At 39.1% G+C, this 23,543-nt stretch overlaps 1 protein-coding gene across 1 annotated transcript in view; it reads right to left on the bottom strand.

The window, feature by feature from the left end:
- Positions 1 to 23,543, bottom strand: part of ARHGAP39 (Rho GTPase activating protein 39) — a 360,039-nt gene that overhangs the window by 158,202 nt on the left and 178,294 nt on the right. Inside the window, 1 exon segment of the mRNA XM_020995146.2 lies at positions 18,263 to 18,700. Within this exon segment, the coding sequence (XP_020850805.1) occupies positions 18,263 to 18,700 (438 nt within the window).

Here is a 23,543-nt window from a genome sequence, read left to right as displayed (position 1 = left end):
AAAGTCAAAGCTCTCATATCCAAAGCCTCCAAGAAAAATATGAATCCATCTCAGGTCTTGGAAGAGCTCAAAAGGGATTTTGAGAGGCAAGAGAAGTAGAGGAAAAACTGGGAAGAAAAATGAGAGTGATGAAAGAAAATCACGAAAAACAAGTCAACAGCTTGCTAATAAAGGTGACCCAAAAAATACTGAAGAAAATAACACCTTAAAAAAAAAAGCCTAACCCAAAAGGCAAAAGAGGTCAAAAAAGCCAATGAGGAGAAGAATGCTCTTAAAAGCAAAATTGGCCAAATGGAAAAGGAAGTCCAAAAGCTTACTGAAGAAAATATTTCCTTAAAAATTAGAATAGAGTAATTGGAAGCTAGTGACTTTATAAGAAATCAAGACACTGTAAAACAAATCCAAAAGAATGAAAAATAGACAATGTGAAATATCTCATTGGAAAAACAACTGACCTGGAAAATAGATCCAGGAGAGAATTTAAAAATTATTGGACTATCTGAAAGCCATGATCAAAAAAAGAGCCTAGACATCATCTTTCAAGAAATTATCAAGGAAAACTGCCCTGATATTTTAGAACCAGAGGGCAAAATAGAAATGAAAGAATCCACGATCTCCTCCTGAAAGAGATCCCCAAAGGAAAACTCCTAGGAATATTGTAGCCAAATTCCAGAGTTTCCAGGTCAAGGAGAAAATATTACAAGCTGCCAGAAGGAAACAATTCAAGTACTGTGGAAACACAATCAGGATAACACAAGATGTAGCGGCTTCTACATTAAAGGACCGCAGGGCATGGAATATAATATTCTGGAGAGCAAAGGAGATAGGATTACAACCAAGAATCACCTACCCAGCAAAACTGAGTATAATCCTTCAGGGGGAAAAATGGTCATTCAGTGAAATAGAGGACTTTCAAGCATTCTTGATGAAAAGACCAGAGCTGAATAGAAAATTTGACTTTCAAATACAAGACTCAAGTGGAACATAAAGAGGTAAACAGGAAAGAGAAATCATAAGAGACTTATTAAGGCTGAACTGTTTACATTCCTGCATGGAAAGATGATATTTATAACTCATGAGACCTTTGTCAGTATTAGAGTAGTTGGAGGGAAAAAATTATATGTATGTATGTATGTATATAGATAGATAGATAGATAGATAGATAGATAGATAGATAGAGGGCACAGGGTGAGTTGAAGATGAAGGGGTGATATCTGGAGAATAAAATTTAAGTGGTGAGAGAGAATTATACCGGTAGAAGGAGAAAGGAAGAGGCAGAATGGGGTAAATTATCTTACAAAAAAACAGAAAAGAAAATATCATCTTCTTTGTTTAGCATTTAAAGCTCTTTACCACCTGGCCTTAGCATATGTTACCTTTTTCACTGGATATTACTACTTTTCTCACACTTTGCAATCCAGCCAAACTGGCTTTTCTCTCATTCTTCATACATGATATTGCATTTCTGTGCCTTTGCTCTGGCTGTCCCCCCAATGCCTGGAATCTATTTCCTCCTCATATCTACCTCATAGACTCCCTCTCTTCCTAGTTTGAGCATCAACTGTTGGTGCCTTCACTCCCAAACTACCTTATATTTAACTTTTGTTGTTTTTGTTTAGTCATTCCAATCATATCTGACTCTCCATGACCCATTTGGGGTTTTCTTGGCAAAGATACTGGAGTGGTTTGCCATTTTCTTCTCCAGATCATTTTACAGATGAGAACACTGAGGCAAACAGGGTTGGGTGATCTGCCCAGGGTCAGATAGCTAAGAAGTATATAAGACCGGATTTGAACTCAGGTCTCCCTAGCTCTAGGCCCAGTACTCTGTCCACTGCGCAACCTAGATGCCCCTTGTATTTAGCTACTTTGGATTTATTGTCTTAATTTTAATTCTGTATATACTTATATATGTATTTGTTGTTTTCCCCAATAGAATGTAAAGCTCTTGCAAAAAAAAAAAAGTGGCATCAAAGAGAAACCATATACCATACACTATCAAAGAGATATATGAATAGAAATGTAGACAGGAATGAAGAATAAACAAATGTATAGTCTGTGCGCCCTATTAATACCATGAAATGTTAAGCTACCAGTGGAATTCTCACAGCATGTCAAGGGGACCCCTCCATGGAGGACTTATGAGAAGACAATTATAAGAGTCACAAAGGATGAAGAAATGTAAATAGGTTGCAATCTGTACCTTGGGATGGTGTACCTACATAAACGGGATCACATGTTCATTCAAATATCAAAGTAGTATTGAAAATCAAGGGGCAGCTACGTGGTGCAGTGGATAGAGCACTGGCCCTGGATTCAGTTGGACCCGAGTTCAAATCCGGCCTCAGACACATAACACCTACTAGCTGTGTGACCCTGGGCAAGTCACTTAACCCCATTGCCTAAACCCCCCCAAAATAAATAAATCAAAGTGATCCTGTTAAAAAAAAAAAGAAAAAAAAAGAAAATCAAGCAAGATGAGTCATCATGAATACTCTAAATACAGAATATGAGTTTTGTAATTGGCGGCTACTTTCTTTTCTTTTTTCTTTAACTTAGATCAATTTTTACCTAGCACCTTTTCTACAGCGTTTAATATTAAAAAATGATTACTATGGGCACTGTAATACAGTTAGCTTACGCTCAGATGTTTAAATGGGGCTTTGATCTCATCATTTTTGATGGTTTTTTTCCAACAATACTGATTGTGATCCATCCACGTATGCCTATGTATACCGTGCAACTCTGGACAATGTCTTGCTATAAGACTGTTACAATGGATCTCTCTGATGTTTGAAGCCTTCTAATTTCTCTTGACATTATGAGAATATCAGTGGATCACTCAGGCTATCGTCTATCATCCTTCATGTTCACTACATGTCTTTCCCATCTACTCTTCTTATCATATATTTCCCGAATACACCTTTTATTCATGATCTTCTGTGAATTTTCTCTTGTTTTAAATCTCATAGCTTATTCACAGTCACCATATGCCTTTCCATTACCCTCTATGTGATATTATTTTCAATTCTTCAGACTCTGAGCATTGTGTTCCAAGTATCGTAGCTGTACAAAAATAAAGGTAAGATGTTGGTATTGAAAAGATGGACCTTTGTTTCTAAGAGAACCTTGTATTCTTTAAAGGAACTTTGCAATTCCCTTAAAATTATCTAGACCACTCTCCTCCTCCTATTCAATTCTGGACCCAATCTGAATGAATTAATAAAGCGCTTACTAAGTGTTAAAAAAAACAACAGCAATGTCATACAGTTGGAGGTGCTGGGTGTGAGTCCCAGCGCAGACCACAACAACTTGAACTTGGCTAAATCACTTAATCTCTCTAAGCCACCGTTTCTCCATCTGTAAAATGAGGGTAATACTTGCGAATATGCAGCTCATATCGTAGAGAAGCACTACCACATAAATATGAATGATTACTGTTCTGCACTGATGAGTGTACTACTCATTTGTTTATCTTATTTTTACAGATATCTATTGGTTTTAGATCACCATCATTTTAAATATATTTCTTCCCTCTCCTGTACCCAAGCCATCCTTTTAAACAAAAATTTAAAAAGAGGCAAAACAATCATTTTAGCAAAACTAATCAACACATCAACTGTGACTGACAGTATTTGCAATATTCCACCCAAGATGTAGATTCTTCTTACACTTCTGCCAAAGAAGGAAGAGAAGTGCATTTTCTCAACTCTTCTTCAGAGACAAATTTGGTCCCTACTGATGCACTTAAATAATATCTATTATAATTATCTGTTTATATTTAACAACACTGGATTTGGAAGTAGAAGACCTTAGTTCAAGTGAATTGTAATATTTACTATGTTTAATATGACTGCAGGTAAGGAAGTTACTCAACCTCAGTCTCAGTTTTCTAATGTGGAAAATGAGGGTGTTAGATTTAGTGACTTTCAAGGTTTCTTCCAGCTCTAATTCTATGATACTTTTCTTTCTTTTGAATGTCTCTTTTTAAGTCCTCCTAGTCAAACGGGAACTGATAAACAATGTTATCCTTAGATTTCTTCAAGGCTCATCTTATGTGGCCCTGAAAGTCCTCCTATAGGAAACTTTTCCTGATTCCCTAGATGTTAATTATCTCTCCCTCCTTAACCATAATGTGTTAACTTGTGCAAATGTTACATCCTTCCTTAAAAGCAGGGGCTAGTTTGGAGATTCCCAAACTTATTTGGCCTACTGCCCCCTTAAAAAAAAAATTACTCAGCACTCCCACAGAAATCTACTTTCTTTAGCCCTTTGACTTTTTAAAAAATCTGCATAATTTCAAAAAATATAAAATACATTTTTTTAAAATGACACATTAATTTAATAATTTATTGTAAATTCGTGGTTTTTGCCTGCATGGAGATTTTGATGATGCAATATTGCATCACATAACCATATAATACTGTATTTTAAATAAGACACATTCCTGCTGATACATGCTGGATTTCCCAACTATGCGTGACACTCACCTGCCAATACTTGCTTGTTAAGATCTGTTGGCTGACTTGACCACTGACTGGTTGTAACTTGCATTTTGTGCATTTATTTGGAAAATAATGTAATCATTAGGACTTTAACTCTGTTACACAATATATGAAACATGTACAGTTTTTCAAAATTTTATTATCTTCTTTCCTTATGCTTCCACCACCCCCTTATTTTTATTTAACGCTTCCTAATTGCACCAGAGGCTACTATCGCCCCCCCACCCCCACCGTTCCGGCATTCTCCAGGGGGCAGTATCACCCACTTTGGGAACCTCTGGGCTAGTGTTCTGGGTTGTTTTATTTTTTAAAGGGGAGAGTGAGGGGAGGTGGGTAATGTCCTCAGCACTCAATCTTTTATACTCAGTAGGCATGTTCTAAGTATTTTACTTATTTTTTATTTATTTATTTTACTCATATAAATTTAAGAGGCTTTATAATAAGAACAGCTAGCATTTACATACAGTTTTAAAGACTGCAATGTACTTTAGATGCTTTCACATTTCATCCTAACAATCCTGTGAGGTAGGTGCTATTATTATCTTCATTTTACAGATAAGGAAACTGAGGCTGAGAAAGGTTAAGTAAGGGTCATATAGCTAATTAAGAGTCCAAGACAGGATTTGAACTCAGATCTCCATGGCTCTGGCAGCTAGGTGGCACAATGGAGTGCCAGGCCCGGAGTCAGGAAGACTCACCCTCCTGAGTTCAAACCTGGCCCCAGACAATTAGTAGCATGTGACTCTGGACAAGTCACTTAACCCTGTTTGCCTCAATTTCCTTACCTGCAAAATGAGCTGGAGAAGGAAATGGCATACCAACCTCAATATCTTTGCCAAGAAAACCCCAACTGGGGCCACAAAGTGTCGGAAATGATTGAACAACAAATGTTATCTACTGTGACACTGTAGTTATACACAGGCAGTTTTTTTCTACCCTCAATTCTTTTCATTTTAAAGCTTTTTAATAAGATTAGCAAGACATGAGCAAATATATTTTTTAACAGACTTTCTAACACAAACTCCATCCCTGGCCAAAATCCCATCATTTCTATATTTTAAGCCACACTTCGGATACCACCTTCTTAATCAGCTATTTACTTCTCAAATCTGCCTCTTTCTTCTGTAATCCTTGTCTTTAAAAGACAGCAGTGATGACAGTCTGTGCCCACACGGTCTTTGTTTTCTTTCTTCAGATTATAATCCTTAGCCATGTTCGCGCCCTCCTTTCTGGTTGCATCATCTGCCCCCAAGCGAACTGTCAGAAGTTTAGAAGAACTGGGTAGTAGTGGGTGGATAGCAGTCATCTACTCTGACATATGTTAGAAGTACATATGCTTTGGGAAAGATAGATGGCTACTCTGTAGATCATGTCTGGTGGACAAATTGCTCCCTCAGTACTCAGTACTCCTGTCACTAAACCATGGCACCTTTTATCAGGGTGTTCCCTGACACTCATTACGTTTGGACCTACTGCACCTTCCTTTGAAAGACAAGCAATTATTTCTTCCTCAGAAGGTCCAACTCCTTCCTTTTGAGGACAGATCTCATATTTATTACTTATTGCTGAGTGTTCAGTGACCCTTTTTCTCTTTGTTCCCTATCTTCTTGTACCCTCTAACACCTTAATACAAGTCACTGCTTTCCTTTGCCTGTTTAGTTCTTTTATCTTTACATTGGAGACCTTCCATTTTTTAAAGCAAAATTTCATTTCTCTCTGATAACCAGTGGAAAGGGCACTAGCTTTGAAGTCAAAAGGCATGAGTTCAAATCCTGCTTATGGTGCTTTCTATCTGGGTGACCTCAGAGAATTCACTTAACTTCTTGGGCTCTCAACTTCCAAAGGCATCCCTTCCCAATCCCCTCCCCAGCTAAAAGTGCCCTGTCCTCTCAAATTAACCTCTGACTATTCTGCTAATACTGTGAGTTTACCTGGTTATTTCTATCTTGCCCTTGAGGGCAGGATGGTTTTTTTGCTATTCTTTGTATCCCCAGTGCTTACACAGTGTCCAGCTACTAAGTACTTAAGAAATAAATGCTTGTTAGTTGATTGGCTTCAAGATCCCATCTAGCTCTAGACAGACACATAACAAGCATTTAAGTGCCTACTCTAGGCACTGCAGTGCTTATTTGTATAGTAAGCTATATAAATCTTTATTCTCTTCCCCACCCTTCTCTTAATATGTGTCAGGCACTGTGCTAAATGCTTTACAATTATTATCTCATTTTATCCTCACAACAACCCTGGGAAGTAGATGCTATTATCTTCATTTTAGAAATGAGTAAACTCAGGCAGAAGTTAAGTGACTTGTCCAGGGTTATAAGACAGTAAGTGTCTGAGCCCAGAGCTGAGCTCGGGTGTTCCTTGTCCGAGTCTAGGGTTCTATCCACTGCACCAGTCAGCTGCTTCTACACCTACTGTCTTTTTCTTTCTCTTCTATGAGGCTGTCTGGCCTGCATTTTGTGCATAGATAACAGTCACCTGGCTATGGCAGAAAGTTAAGTATGCACAGAAAATGTTTTTCAAATAAATTTGATCCTTCCACCTTCACAACTGGGAAACTGAGGCCTGTATTTAATTTTTTCATACCAGCTAAAGATAGTGAACTGTTTCAGAAAAGCAGTTGTAAACCCAGTTTCCATTCTGTTTATAAAGTAAATGGCACAGGTATAATGAGGCTGTTTGTAAACTACAGCACAAGCATTAATTTCATTCCCAAGAAATATCTCAAATGACAAATAGTTCCAATATAAGATAGAGTCATAATGCCTTACTATTAATGATGAATTATTTTAAATTCTTTGGGCCAAATTTAGTCTTCTGAACAGCAAGAATGCCTTATTCTAATCCAGGTTCCAATAAAGTCAATATGAGATATTCTCTGATGTGAATAAAAACTAGGGTGGGAATGAATGTACTTATTTGAATATACTTACTGGTAGTTCTTCAAAGGACCAAGCTGAGTCTGTCAGCTTTTAATAAAAAGCAGATGCTGAGCATTAAATAAGAATTCACAAGTGCTTGGCAGGTGAGAAGCTGTCTAGAACTGAGGGGTCCCTGCCCATAAAAAGTAGCTATGATGCCAATACTTCCAGAGGCAGTGTTAAGCTCTAACAGAAGCCACAGACTAAACAGAAGAAGCCTGGAATGAATGAGCATTTATTAATGTTCTAGACACTGTGTTCAATAATGCCAAACCAGTCAAGGCTCCTCTTATTCCCCCCACTTTGCTACATGAATTCCCTTCCCCCGACTCCCAGAGTCCACAGTGAAATTCTAAGATACTCTCCCTGGAAGGACAGGTTGTTTTCATGTCTGCTTTCATTTACTCAGTCCATATGTTAATGCTGTTCTTATTTCTAGGTTCTCTCTAATTTATTCTCAAGATCAAAGCTAAAAACAGAGACATAAGCACAAAGCAATTCATTAAACAGCCACCTTTGTTCTTTGTGAGAACACAACAGCATGCATGCCTGGCCTCAGTTTCTGAGCTTCAACTGGTAAACAAAAGCTATTTGGCACATCAACACGTTGAAGAGAAGCTCCTTAAAATGTCAGGAAAACAGTCTGGAAAATAATTTCTAGAGAAGCCACCAACCACTAGGAGTCAAAAGAAACTCTGGCTTCTAGCACAAAGTTAAATGGCAAAGGAAAAAAGGACTCTTTTTTTTTTTAAAGCACACGAATGGAAATTAGACAGTCAAATTAATACAAACCAGCTCTCTAGGTCAGTATTATATACAAAAGCAAGTACTCAATGAACACTTCCTATAGGAATTCAAAGCCCCTCAGATGACCTCTTGGGGTCAGAGAAGAGAGGCTCTAGGAAAAAGGTATCCCAATGACACTTTCCATGCAGAGGGAAGGGTTTTAAGTGAAAATTGAATGGTCGTGGCTGATTCCTTACTAGAATGTAAAATCTAAACTCTACATGACTTCTCTGTTCTTCTCTTTTTCCATGTCTGTGCCATATTTATAATTAGCAGGGCAAAGCCCTTTCTAAGATTTAGGATTTAACTAAACAGGACCAGACAGAGCTATCTGCAAAGCCCTTTTTAAACCGCTGACTGGGATAAAAGAGAGAAGTCAAGTGCTCTTGAATGGTCTCTGTACAACCTATTTGTGTGGAAAAAACAGGTGTGAGTGAGCTCTTCTCCCCCAATAAGTACTGAGATGCCTTACAGAAACTAAATCAAGGGTAATTACCCACAGCTGATAAAGAGGACAAGGACTGTCTGGATTAGTGAACCCACAGCAACCACCCAATGGACATTTAGGAAAACCTCTGTTAATTGCTAAAGTCTGGCCAGTCACATATTCCATATAATCAGGTGCCATGATGTTAGCCTGAAACCAGCTATGAGGTACCATCCCTGTTCTAAAAGCAAGGCACACTGCTTATATATACCCCAGTGCTGAGCACAGCTAGGCACTAAAGTAGGTAATGAGGCAGCACAGTATAGTACAAACATAACTAGATTCATAGCCAGAACACTTGGTTTTTATCCTGGTTCTCTGCCTGAATATCTTGGGCAAACCAGTCACTTCCTCTCTTTAGACCTCAATTTCCTTATCTGCAAAATGAAGAGACTGGATTTACTGACTTAGAAGGTTCCTTCAGCTCTAGAGACAACGAAATTTTTTAAATTCTAAAAGCTGATTAGTCTCCTCTAGTCCCAGAAGATTAGCTGTTTTTTTTCCCCCCAGAATGACATTAGGAACTAGGAAGTATTAGCAAGCAATCCCCAGGTGACTTGTCTCTGCATTTCTTTTAAAAATTTTGAGTGATCAGGAAAAAATCTCTTATCCTCTAACGTTGGTTTCTTTTGCCCCCCAAATGGGAAACAGTGGGAAGGTATAAGAATTTTAATCAACCTTCGAATGACAGCCACCTTGACCATTAGCCATTATTTTCTGAGAGCAAAAAAGAACAACTAGTCTTAAAAGAGCTAACCCCCACTAATACCCCCCCAAAAAACAAAGCAAAAAAAAAGTTAAGGGTACCACTTAATTCCTGGGGAACTTATACAGAAGATGCCAGAGAGCAGATATTTGTCTAAAGAGACAGGAAAAATGTCCAGGGCCCTTATTCTAGGGTTCAGGGAGGCTCTGCAATTCACCCTGACAAAGTGGGAAAAGTGACCAAGGCTGACTTTGGAGTTAACTGTGTAATACAGGTCACCAAGACAAATATGGTAGTTCTATTATTATTAATTATTATTATTACTACTACTGCTACTACCACTATTAGTAGCTAGCATTTCTAAAGTTCTTTAAGGTTTGTAAAGTGCTTTACAAATATTACCTCATTTTATCCTCAGAACAATCCTGAGAGGCAGGTACTATTATTATGCCTATTTTAACAGATAGGGAAACAGGGCAGTCAGAAGTTTAGTGACTTGACCAAAGTCTCATATCTAATAAGTATCTGAGGCCAGATTTGAACAGGTCTTCCTGACTCCAGTTATAGCCCTCTAGCCACTGGGCCTCCAAAACATGGTCCCTAGTCCGCAGGGTGTTGGAGACAGCAGCTTGAATGGTAAGTTTCTAAATCCTATGTTATGATCTTATGAACCTCACTTCCACTGAACCAGACCTTAACAGGTTTTCTTGTCTCTGTAAGAGACTAGTCTAGGATTTAGGAGAATGGGGGAAAGGAAGGAGAAGGATGTGTATTTTGTTTTGTAATATGTTTGACTTGTGATTGTAATTATAATAGCCACTTATAGGAATATCTCTTATCCAGCAGACAGAACCCATCCTTGTAACAAACAAAATCAACTAAGTAAAAAACCCAATATAGTGATAGTGATAACACACTGAGTATTGTATCCACAGTGGCAGAGAGAATTCTATCATAGTAGTTCTTTACCTCTCTTTCTTGAGGAGAGAGTATATTTCATTATCTGTTCTCTAGGATCAGCCCTGATTTTTCAATTAGTTCAACTTCCTTTTAGACTCTTCCATTTGTACTGTTGTAATCACTGTGCATACTATTCTTTTGTTTCTGCATACTGCACTCTGCATCATTCCATACAAACCTTCCCATGTCTTTATGAATTTTGTATATTCATAATTTATTGCTGCGCAATAACATTCCATTACACATATATCAATTTTTTCAGCTATTCCTCAATTGATGGGTATCCGCTTTATTTCTAGTTCTCCACTACCACAAAAAGTACAGCTGTGAATATTTTGGAATATAATGGACATTTGTTTCTGTGTTAGACCTCCTTAAGTTACATGTTTAGTGGTGGGGATCACATGGGAATACCTCTTATATTTAAGGGATTTAGCCACCTGCATTCAGGAGATACCTAGGTGTATAACTACCTTTCCATAACTGGCCAAATCAAACTACATGGCAAGAATCTCCCTTGACTCCTGGTTCACCTTAGGTATGGTGACTTCCAGGTACTATAAGAGATTAAAAAGTTTTAATACTTCCATGGGTTCAGTCTCTTAGATTCTTCATACTCATAATTTATTGCTGCACAATAACATTCCATTATACATATATCTATTTCTTCAGCTATTCCTCAATTAATTGGTATCCACTTTGTTTCTAGTTCTCTGCTACCACAAAGAGTACAGCTTTGAACATTTTTGAATATACTGGACATTTCTGTGTTTGATTTCCTTTTCTTATCACTTTATTACTTAATAGAATACAATCTGTCATCTTTTCTCATCCCCATTTCTCTCAACTTTGTCCTACTCATGTCCCAATTCAACCCTTCCCACTATTTCCACTGTGCCCTCTGGATTTCCTGTTCCATAGTGAACAAATTCCCCTTCATTCTGCACTGTCTCACAAGCTTTCCACCTCTTACACCTCAATGAGTCCTTGCTCTCGTCTGATGACACTGAATCCCCAGCTATTTTCTCCACTACTGACTGTACCATATTTCAATTCCCCCCTTCCAAGCCCATCTACCTTGGGGAGGTGGAGGTGAGGAGTCAGGAATACTCCTTGCTTCCCTTTGCACTTCCAGACTCTCTCTTCTTCACTCAGTAACCTTTCTTCCTTTGAAGTTTATCCAATCAAAATTATGATAGCTGTAGAGTATCAAGCCTAGGTCATCCTCCTCCCTGTCTCAAGGAGTTCAACATATAGCTCACCATCTTCTCTCCTCTCCCATTTCTGTCCTCACACTAGAGGACTTAAATATCCATGGAGATGCTTCCAGACTCCTTAACTTCCCATTTCTCCAACCCCCTTAAATCCTATCACTTATTCCATCACAACACAGTCACAAATAGGAATGGTCACACACTAGATCTTACCATTATCCACAAGTGTTCCAGTTCCCTAATCAGAAACTCTGGTATTTCCCTGCCTAACCATAACCTCCTGCCATTTACCTCTCTCTATGCATCACTTCTCTAATACTCTTTTCTTTGCCCTCATTGAGACCTCTAATTCCTCTACCACTCAGTACTTTCTCAAGTTATTACCCCTGCTCTGACTTCACTTTCCTCCCTCTCCAACCTCAATCCAATAGTTCAGTTTTCCACTGTCCTCTGTCTTGAATACCTTGCTTTCTCTTCTAATTGCTGCTCTTCTTTTGCCAAATCTTCAACCCCAGATTACACTCCACAATCCATTCTCACTCAATCCCGGCCTCCCTCCCCAGTTATGAGTTGATGGAAGCTGGAGGTAGTCTTCCAACTGGGAAGACTAGGAACATTACAAATTCATAATATAATACCTCACCATAGCAAGGCAGTCCTTTTGTTCTTTCCTAACTTAAATGTTTTCCTATCTCACTCATCATAAATACTATTCTAAATCTCTTTCTTCTTCAAGGCCTCCACTATATCTCCCTCCCATCTTTAGTTGAAGATTGTGCTTCTTACTTTACTGAAAAAAAAACTAATGCCATTCAACAAGAGTTCCATCTTTTCTAGTCCTTTTTACCTTAAAAACACTTGACATCATGTCCCACTATCTCCTCTTTTCCTCAGTCTCTTACAAAGGGGTGGTCCTTCTTCTTACTAAACTCAAAGATAGAAACACCTAGATAAATGTGCTTGTTCCTATCCCCTCTTGTCTTCTCCAGCAGATCGCATCTTCAATCATCTCCCCTCTCATGAGTCTTGATCTTATTCCTATCAATTGTTTCTTTCACCCCTAATTTCAAACATGGCCTGTCTCCCCTATCCATAAAAGAAAAAAAATCTTCACTAGAACCCACTCTCCCCTCAATCTATTCCTTCCTTTTTCAGTCAAATTCCTTTAAAAAAAAATTGCCTACACTTGCTGCCTTCACTTCCTCTCCTCTTGCTCACTCCTCAACCCTTTGCAGTATGGCTTCTGATTGTATCACTCAGGTGAAATTGCTCTCTCCAAAGTTACTAAGGATTTCTTAATTGCCAATTTTGATGATTTTTTTTTCAGTTTTATAGATTAGGAGTTTTTTATCCTAGTGTCTGTGAATTGGTTTTTAAATATATTTTTACTTCACTATTATGTGTAAAATTTTTTAACATTCTTTTTTAAAATTTTGAGTGAGAGATCAGAAAAAAAAAAACAACCCCATCTTCTAACATTGGTATCTTTCTGCCCCACCCATTCACCCAAATGGTGGGAAGCAGTGAGAATCTCCATCATCTTTTAACTGGGAACCACCCTGACCATCAGCCATTATTTTCTGAGCAAGAAGAATAAACAGTATTAAAAGAGCTGACCTTAGCATATACCCTGCAAAAAAAGAAAAAAAAGATCTATGGACTAGGTGGAGTACCAGTTAATCCCTGGGGAGCCAATGGAGAAGTTGAATGGCCTGTATTTTTAGAAATTTGGTTCGCTTCTCTATATATTTGAGAAGAGGCCTTTACCAGAGAAATTTGCTGTAAAAAATTTTCTGTTTCCTGTTTTGATTCTAATTTTGGCTGCACTTAGTTTTGTTTGTGTAAAATCTTTTTAATTTCATATAGTCAAAATCCATTTGGCTTCTCATGATGCTCTGTATCTCTTGTTTGGTCATGAACTCTTCCCTTATCCACAGATCTGACAGGTATGTTTTCCCATACTCCCCTAATTTAATTATATCATCCTTTATATCTAAACCATTTTTCTATTTTGACTGTATCTTGGTATATCGTATGAGATGTTGGTCTATGCCAAGTTTCTTCCAAACTGCTTTCCAGTTTTCCCAGCAATTTTTGTCAAATGGTGAGCTTTTACCCCAAAATCTTGGATCTTTGGTTTTATCAAACACTAGATTACTAAGGTCATTTCCTACTGTGTTTCATGTACTTAATCTATTCCACCAATCCATCACTCTGTTTCTCAGCCAATACCAGACTGTCTCCATAACTTTTTTATAGTTTTAAATCTGCTACTGCTAGGCCACCTTCCTTCACATTTTTTTCACTGATTCCTTGATATTCCTGACCTTTTGTTCTTCCAGATGAATTTTGTTATTTTTTTCCAACTCTATAAAATGATTATTTGGTAGTTTGGCATGGCACTGAATAAACAAATTAACCTAGGGAGAATTGTCATTTTTATTATAATGGCCTGGCCTACCCACAAGCAATTTATATTCCTCCGATTATTTAGATGTCTTTATCTGTGCAAAAAATGTTTTCTAATTGTGTTCATACAGTACCCGGATTTGTCTTGGCAGGCAGACTCCCAAGTATTTTATACTGTCTGCAGTTATTCCAAATGGAAGTTCTCTATCTCTTCCTGCTTGATTTTGTTGGTAGTATGTAGAAATGCGGATGATTTATATAGGTTTACATATGTCCTGTAACTTTGTTAAGTTGTTCATCTGGGGATGAACTAGCTTTTAAAAAATACTTTAATAACTATATTTCAATATAAGTGGTTTCCTTTGTAACCCTATGTATTTTAGTTTATTCATTTAAAAACATTATTTTGAGGAGTCAATAGGCATCACCAGACTGCTGAATGGGTTCATGACACAAAAAAGGTTACCAGTTTCTTTTCTAGATCTACCACATCTGACAGAGTTGACTACCTCCTCTCTCTTCCTTGGATACTCTTTCCTCTTTGGGTTTTAGTGACATTGCTCTCTCTTAATTCTCTTTCTATCTGACTGATTCTTCTCATTCTCCTTTGCTGACTCAGTCTGATAGTAGATGCAATATTTGACAACCACAGTCATCTACCTCCTCAAAGAAGCGAAGGATATGCATTTCTAAAAATCTTCAGGACCAAGCTTGACCATTATAATTATACAGCATTCATTTTCATTTATTTTGTTACTGTTTCTATTTATGCAGTTGTAAACTTCAGTGGGTTATGCCCATTTATCTACCTTGTAATCATTTGCTATACTGGTTTCCTGGTTCTGCTTACTTCTATTTGCAACAGCTAAATTAAGTCTTCTTGTACTCTGAATTCTTCATATTCAACATTTCTTATGATATAAAAATATTCCATTAGTGTGTGCTTAAGCTGGATCATATCAGCTCATAAAAGCTGATTTTTCTATTTTAAAGTGTAAGTATATACACAATGAAACAGGCAAATGCTGTTTTGTGGATTGTCTAGACTTAAGAAAGTGATGGAGAAATGTTAATAATGCAGATTAAACTTAAAAATATGTCACGCATATGCTATTTTTTTCTCCCAGAGAGCCAGTTGTTAAACATTTCCCAGAACATCTCTGATTGCATTCATATATTGTACCATCATTTGTTTAACTATTATCAGTCAATGGAAATCTACATTTTTTCTAGTTCTTTGCTACTACCAAAGTGCTGTTTAAGGTATTTTTGTATATATGGGAGCCTTTCTTTATATCTTTTGACCTCCTTAATGTAAATGCCTAACAACAGGATACCTGGGTCAAAAGGTATGGGAACTGTAGTCACTTTCTTAGCTTTCCAAATTGCTTTTCAGAATGCCGGGACCAATTCATATCTCCATCAACTATGTATTAATATTCACGAGGCCTTTCCTGATCCCTTTAGGTGTCAATGTCATCTCCCTCTTGAAATTACTTTACATATATATGAACTGGTCCCCAAATAGGAGATGAGAAAATGAACTTCTGGGGGCAGCTAAGTGATGCAGTGGATAGAGTACTGACCCTGGAGTCAGGAGGCCCTGAGTTCAAATCCGGCATCAGACACTTGACACTTACTAGCTGTGTGACCCTGGGCAAGTCACTTAACTCCACTGCCTAGCAAAAAACAAAGAAACAAAAAAAAAGAAAGAAAGAAAATGAACTTCCCTTCCTTCTTTCAAAAGGTAGAGGGCTATGGTTGTGGAACACTGCATATGCTGTTAAACCTGGTCAATGTTGTTAGTTGGTATTGCTGAGTTCATCTCCCCTCTTCCCCCTATCCTTCTTTTTAATTCTGTAATAAGGGCAGCCTTCTCTGGTTTGGGGGAGAAGAAGGCTTATATGGAAATTCTAGTTAAAGAAAAAATATCAATAATTTTTAAAAATTATTTTCTACTACTTTATGCTTACTTAGTACTTATCAACATACATGTTGGAGCCCTCTAATCCCCCAGAAAATGTAAGCTCCTTGAGGACATGGATTGCTTCATTTTCCTTTATAGGCACAGCATCTAGAACAGTGTCTTACAGATAGTAGGCATCTAACAAAATATTTACTGAATCAAACTGAAGCAGTATTTTTTTATAGATAAGGAAACTAAGGTGGAAATTCCCTTAGGCAGGAGTTAGGAAACCTAGGTTTTTCTAGCCTACATTAAAAATTGGTGTGACCTGGAGGAAATCCTTCTCTCTCTCCAATCTGGGCCTCAGTTTTCTCACCTGTAAAATGTAGGAGAGAGGATTAACTGGATGGTATCTAAGGCTATTTCAGTTCACATCTCCCAGGTCTCTTGATTCCTAGTCTACTGTTCCCTCTACTATATACCACACTGCTTCCCCTCCCCTAACAAAATATCAAAATGGACAGCTGCCCCTGGCCACTTGTCACATTATATTTCAGATATAAGACCTAAAGGAATGCAGCCACTGATATGACTGGGAGGGGCTGGTTAGCTACATCAACAGCAGACCAAGAGTGCAGCCTGCCAGCTGAAAGTTCAGAGAGTAGTGTCAACTACAAAACCAACAGCTCTCCAGCTGGGTGCAAAGCCAGGGTTTCTCAGATGGAATTTCCATCTAAGGAGAGAGAGAGAGAAAGAGGCAGCTGACGGGGGCCAGTCTTCTCATGCTGACTCTCATTTGTTTTTTGTTGCCTTTTGGCCTTTCTCGAGAGTCACATGAGTAACAACCCACAATGAGCAGTCACTGATCTTCTCAGCAAGTGGGTGCCAGCTGCACATATGGAGAATGTAGCTTAATCAGAGCTTCTTGGGCTTTCCAAGATCTTTGACAAGGTTCTGGAAATAGCCCTTGCTGAATGAGAACAGGTCAAAGATCAAAACACTGTGACTTCTGAAGCAGCTACTTGGAGACACTTTCACTTCTGGTCTCCGAGCTTTTCAGGGACTATTTGGGCATCAGAGGCACTTAAGCCATGCCTGAAGATAAGGCTGGTAGGCAGGTTATGCATAAGTAGGTCCACATAACACTAGTACCCAGTTTGAGTATGGGAGGAGAGGGTCCTCATTCTTGTTCTTTGTTGGGACCTCCCTGTCCCCAAGTTATATACCTACAGTCTCCCCTCAGACTTAATTTCTAGCTTCTTCAGCTTTCTATGGAAACCTAGAAAAAGTAGTCACAACAAAGGTCAGTCTATAGTTCTTACTCTAAAAATGTAAGCCTCTGGAGGTTTCTATAAGCAAAGTCAGGCTGAGGCCAGCAGAATTTAACTTAATACTTAAGAACATCTTACAGACTTTTTATCTTTATATTACATACACCTCTGTGACTCCAGGATCACTACTATCCAGTTTACAGCCGAGAAGCCAAGCACAGAAAGACAAAAAGTTTCTGGGGAAGACAGGAGAAAGCTGAACGCTATGAAAACAATGCCCAGCTTCTCAAGCTCAATAACTCTCAAGGCTTGAAAGAACCTCAGAGGACATCTAAGCTAACCCACACTTACATATTTCTTACAAGGAGGTTGTCAATTTTTTTAAGGGAGGTGGAGTATGGATGTTTTGGACAACTTTTAATACAGTCTTTCCTCACATTGAGATAAAATGTGACTCTGCATTTTCCACCTATTGTTTTTATTTATGTCCTCAGAGGCCATCATCTGTCTAACCTATGAAAGCCCTTCAAATAACTGAAAACAGTTAACCATCATCTCCCTCTTCGGCCCAAAATTTTTTACATGGAAACATACTTGCAGGTAGGGAAATCATATCAAGAATGAAGAACAAGTAATATGGATATGTTTTGTATAACTCTGAATGTATAATCAACATTATGTTGCTTGCCCTCAAATGAGGCAGATGAGAGGCAGGAGGGAGGGAGAGAATTCAGAACTCAAAATTTTAAAAAATGAATGTTAAGGTTTTTTTTACATGTAATTGGGAAATATTTAATGAAATAAATTAAAAAACATTTTTAAGTGAAGAAAACCAAAAAGAAACAAGACAAGCATAAAAGTGGCCCAGGAGAAATGCTGCACTTCCCTTAACACAAGTGCCTTATATCAAATAGGAGCAAAGGGGGAAATGGCTTGGAGGCATTCTATGAGCAGTCATCAGAGGCTGTCTCTTTCTCTGCCAACACAAAAGCAAGAAAACCCTCCTAGAAAGGTCTCCTAACTAGGGAAGAAGACAGACTCCTGCCACCTTCCAATAGCCAACATTTGGTTCGTGTCGGCTCTCACCACCTTACCTCTCATTCTCTTCTTTCGCTGCAGTAAATTGTGTTGACTGTCGATTGGCTCGGGCCTGTTGCTCCTGAGCCTTCTCACTGGCTTCTAGCTCTTGTTCCAAGGAAGAGCTGGTGCTTCCCTCTCGACTGACATTGCTACTGCGTCCAGGGCTATTCTCTGTTGAGGCCCTCGGGGATTCTGTATTCTGCTTCAAGGTCTGAAGCTTGGCAAGGGGGATGATGTCACAGTTTTGCGGCCGGTGCCATACAGTTCTCTGAGTGGTGGCATTATAATAATAGAAACGAGAGGTGTTTGGGTCAAAGAGTTCCCACCACTGGTTCTCATTGGTACGCTTAATCCGTACACCAGCAGGTGGGTCCCATACACACTCGCCTGTGATAAGATTGGCATACATGCGCTCTCGTGTTCGAGGCTCGATGATTTCCACCCATTCTAGCCTGGAAAAGGAAACACAAAGAAGAGAATATCTATTAGGTAATAAGAAGAGAAAGGCTGCCTGAGGAAAAAAGAGGAGGTGGCATGTGCCAGGGAAGTCAAACCACTCATCAGACCCCAATGGAGATGAGTCTCCAAACCCAAGAGCTCTGGGAAGAAAAGATCACTGGACCTGCAGCCACCAGTGAGGGGAAAAATCATTATGGAGAAAAGGCTTACTTTCTTCCCCAACACCGATACCGATACCACCTGCTAACCAATGGTGACCAAAGGGGAGGTAAACCCAAAAGCTCTGGGACAGCAGTACAATCCTGCCTCCAGCCCAGCCCTGCAGCCATCATCCTGAGAAACACCTCCTCCACTTCCACTTCCACCCACATCACCCAAACGGATGATGGCAATTGCCTTCTTCAGGTGTTGCAGTTAAAGCCACCGAATACCCAAAGAAGAAAGTTCTAACCTCCAAAATGAAATGATCCAACATCAGAAACTGATAAACTTTAACTTAATTTCAAAGTGAACAGAACTTAATTTCTCTCTTTAGCTCCCAAGCCCTGACTCTATCCCAATAATGCCCAGCAGCTCCCATTACTGCTATTATTAAATATAAAAGCCTCCATTTGACATTTAAAGCCTTTTTCAACCTGGACCCTATCTTCCCAATCTTCTTACAATTTATTCACCTCTATGAATTCTATGATCCAACTACACTGACTTACTTGTTATGCCTTGCACTCAATACTCCATATGCCATCTCTGTCTACTTGCAGTGGCTGTACGTATCCCATGCCTGCAATCCATTCCTTCCTCACTTCTGATTCCTAGCTGACTGACTCACTCTTGACTCCTAGCTTTCCAGGCTTCTACCCTCAAATCTGACCTTCTGCAAGAGGTCTTTCCTGCCCGCCTTCCCCCCAATTCTTTATCTTGTATGTGAAGTTATTTGCATGTTGTCTCCCTCATTAGAATGGCAGCTCCTTGTGAGCAAGGCCCATGTTTTTGCCTTTCTTTTTATCTATAGCACTCTTAGCACAAAGCTTTGTACATGGCAAGTACTTATTACTGACAATGACAAAATGAAAAACAATCTGTGTCCTCAAGGAGGCTACATATGAATAAGAGAAGAAAAATTTTATGATGTATAGATAGCCATTTTCAATTTTTTGACGGTTTATCATTTGAAAGAATGAGGAGACTTCCTTTTTTTGGTTTCAGGAAACAAGCATACTGGATGAAAATTACAGAGACAAAAATTTTGGCTCAATATAAAGAACATTTTCCTAAAAAGTAGAGCTCATTTAAAATTGAATAGGTTGCTTCTAAGTTAATTATCACTAGAGGTCTTCAAATGCAAACTGAATGACTCACTCACTCTTTCCTAGAAGCCTTTTCCCCTACTAAGATACCTCTATGCTTGTGGCTCTTTCATCTGAGTGGTCAGTTTCTCCTGAAATCTCATTTTCAGCAAGAGTCCAGTCCAGCCACGTTAACTCCATTCCTCTCTGGGCTTCACTCACTTCTTTCTCCAACATGCTCTCAACACCTTCACTCTCACCCCCACCTTTACTCCTTGATTTTCAGCTTCCTTTTATGTTCTCTCTTGCCCCTCACTAGAATGTAAACTCATCGAGGGTAAGTACTATCTTTTGGCTTACAGCTGTATCCTCAGCATTTAGCATAATGCCTGGTACATAGTTTTTCATGACTTTCTTCAATCAGTCTCATTTCTCTCCCCAGTTTTTCCTCTACTTCTCTTACTTGCTTCTCAAAATCCCTTTTGAGCTCTTCCAAGGCCTGGGACTGATTCATATTTTTCTTGGAGGCTTTGGATGTAGGAGCTTTGACTTTGTTGTCTTCCTCTGGTTGTATGTTTTGACCTTTGTCACCAAAGTAAGATAATATAGTTTGACTCTTTTTGCACTGCATGCTCATGATCCAGGCCAATTACTTGAATTTTAAATTCTTTGTTAAGGTAAGAGTCTGCTTCCAATGTGGAGAATGTACTGTCTCAAGCTTTGGGGGTTTGTACAGCTGTTTCCAGAGATATCTGTAGGGACCTGTACATTTTCAGTTCTTACAAGGTGGTATGTTAAGGGGCAAGGTGTTTACTCCTTTCCTGGCCTGTACTCTGGTCTATGAGTGACCACAAACACTCCTTTCTGTCCTGGAACTGTGAGGAAGGTTTTCTCTCCACAGCCACTACAAGCTCCACCACGCCAATATTCCTCCTCTCCCTAGGACCACCACACAGAACTGTGACTCAGATCCAAGCACGGGCAAAACAAGAGATTCCTGCCTCAGCAATGAATGCCTGGTACATAGTAAGCACTTAATAAATGCTTACTGACTTTCTGACTTGACCTGATAAAGGGTTAAGTTTGGCTTGAACCTGATGATCCTGAAGAGTCCTTCTAACTGTGAAACCAATTGAAGCATTTTTGTTGTTGCTGTTGTTTCCCTAATTGACACTCTACTGGACTCCCCACAGTGGCTATGTCAAACTTTCTCTTCTTTTTACTAGCCTCCTACACTACCTCCTCCCCAGTCTCTGAAAAATTGGAGGCCATTTATCATGAGTTGCCCCTTCTCCCCTGGAGTTCCATTCTCTTTATCTGCTGTTGAAATTCTACTTGTCCTTTATGGCTCAGCTTAAATGCTATCTCTTCCATTCCAATTAATAATACTTTCTCCCTCTTTGGTTCTCTCATGTATTTATTGGTATCATACAGTTATCAAAACATTAAACAGGTAAATTCACAAACCCCAGGACTAATTAATCCCTAAGGTCCCTTTTAGCTCATTCTTGGTATCTATACATGGATCCTTGTGGGGAGAATAGAGCATTACTAATTGGAGGGAGTTACCATGCCATGGGCCAATAGCACATGATAGGTCTTCTCATCCTGGAAAATCTCTCCCCCTCTGCAGCCTACTCCTCCTACTGATGAGTTCCTCCCAGGGCTACCACTTTGAGGAAGGGCCCAGGCCTGCTACCTTTCACTTCTCTCCTGATTCCATTTCTGATTCTCTGTACTTCACCATCATGATGTTGAGGGCAGGGGCTATCTTTTTTTTTTTTGGCTTATACTTGTATTTCCAGTGCTTAGGACAGTGGCTGGCACTATAAACATTAAGTATGCACATAATGAATAGCTGCTGACGACTCACAGTATAACACTTCTCTATACTGAGAAGGCATTGACTATGTCTTGTTTAATCTTTGTATTTTTCCCAGGTCATATAACAATGTCTGATAAATGCTGATGAAGGTAAAGCCCTAAGAAATAGGAAGAGGACACTGTTCTACCTCCAAGCTTTTGATTAGTCTAATTATTTGAAAAAAACTAGGCCTACAAGGTCTGAATTTTGTAATGAGGACCAGACACCCAAATCATCATTTATTACAAATTAAGTGATCTTCAAAAGAGTTCTGAGATACTGCCTGTACATCACAAGCAGCATATACAATTGTGTAGACGATTCTCTCTAGCTTGATTTCCCAAAATGCCTTTAATAGCTACAGCTCCTCCCTATTTTGTTGCTTTTTCACTTGGAAGATGGTCATCTACTTGAGAGCCAGTGTGGCTTCAAAAAGAGCTGAGAAATGGTCGATATAGTGTTTGCTGCCCAATAACTCCAGGAGAAATGCCAGGAGCAGAACAGAGGTCTGTACACAATGATCCCTGATATGGCCAAGGTCTTTGACACTGTAAGTCATAAGGGCTTATGGAAAATTTTGTTAAAATTTGGTTGTTCATCAGTATTGTATGTCAGTTTCATGACAGCATGCTTGTATAGGTTCTGGATAATGGCTGATGCTCTTGCACTTATCCCACTCACCAATAGAGTGAAATAAGGTTGTGTGCTTGCTCCTGTGCTTTTTTTTTTTTAAGCATGATGTTTTCAGCAATATTGTCAGATACCTTCCATGGGGATGAACATGGCAATTAAGATCAGCTACCACACTGATGGTAAATTCTTTAACCCAAAAAGGCTACAAGCCAAGACTAAAGTGGAGGAAGAGTTGGTGAATGATGTTTTTGTTTGCAGATGATTGTGCACTCAATGCAGCCTCTGAAGGGGAGATGCCACAAATTATGGATCGATTCAGGGGCAGCTTGGTGATGCAGTGGATAGAGCACTGGCCCTGGATTCAGGAGGACCTGAGTTCAAATCTGGCCTCAGATACTTGACACTTACTAGATGTGTGACCCTGGGCAAGTCACTTAACCCCACTGCCTAGCCAAAAAAAGTATGGATCGATTCTCTGTTACTTGTGCTAATTTTGGTCTAACAATTAACACCAAGAAAACAAAGGTTCTCCACCAGCCAGCACCACATCATCCATACATGGAACCATCAGTTATAGCAAATGGAAACCTGGACAATATACCAGCACATGCCAGGAAACTGAATCGATTCCATTTGAACTGTCTTAGGAAGAATCTGAAGATCATCTGGCAGGATAAGGTAGCAGACACTGAGGCCCTTTCTTGACCTAAACTGCAAAGTGTTCAAACTCTACTGCAGACAGCACACCTCCAGTGGGCTGGCCACATCGTTCAAATGCCAAACATATGCTTGCCTAAAAGACTATTTTATAGAGAACTCACAAAGGTCAAGCGTTTGCATGGGGGTCAGAAGAAGGGATACAAGGACACTCTCAAGGTTTCTCTAATGAACTTGGGAACTGACTGCATGACATGAAAGACATGGGAACAGGACCACCCAGCATGCTGGGCCCTCATCAAAGAAGGTGCTGTGCTCTATACGCAAAACAGCACTGAAGTAGTTCACAAGAACTTGAGACGCACAAATTGAGAGAATCCATCTCAAATATTCGCA

This window comes from Phascolarctos cinereus, unplaced genomic scaffold (genome assembly GCF_003287225.1).
Source record: "Phascolarctos cinereus isolate Bilbo 61053 unplaced genomic scaffold, phaCin_HiC Scaffold_4;HRSCAF=312, whole genome shotgun sequence".
In the NCBI taxonomy this organism is placed as follows: Eukaryota; Metazoa; Chordata; class Mammalia; order Diprotodontia; family Phascolarctidae; genus Phascolarctos; species Phascolarctos cinereus.
This window is presented reverse-complemented; position numbering and strand designations above follow the sequence as displayed.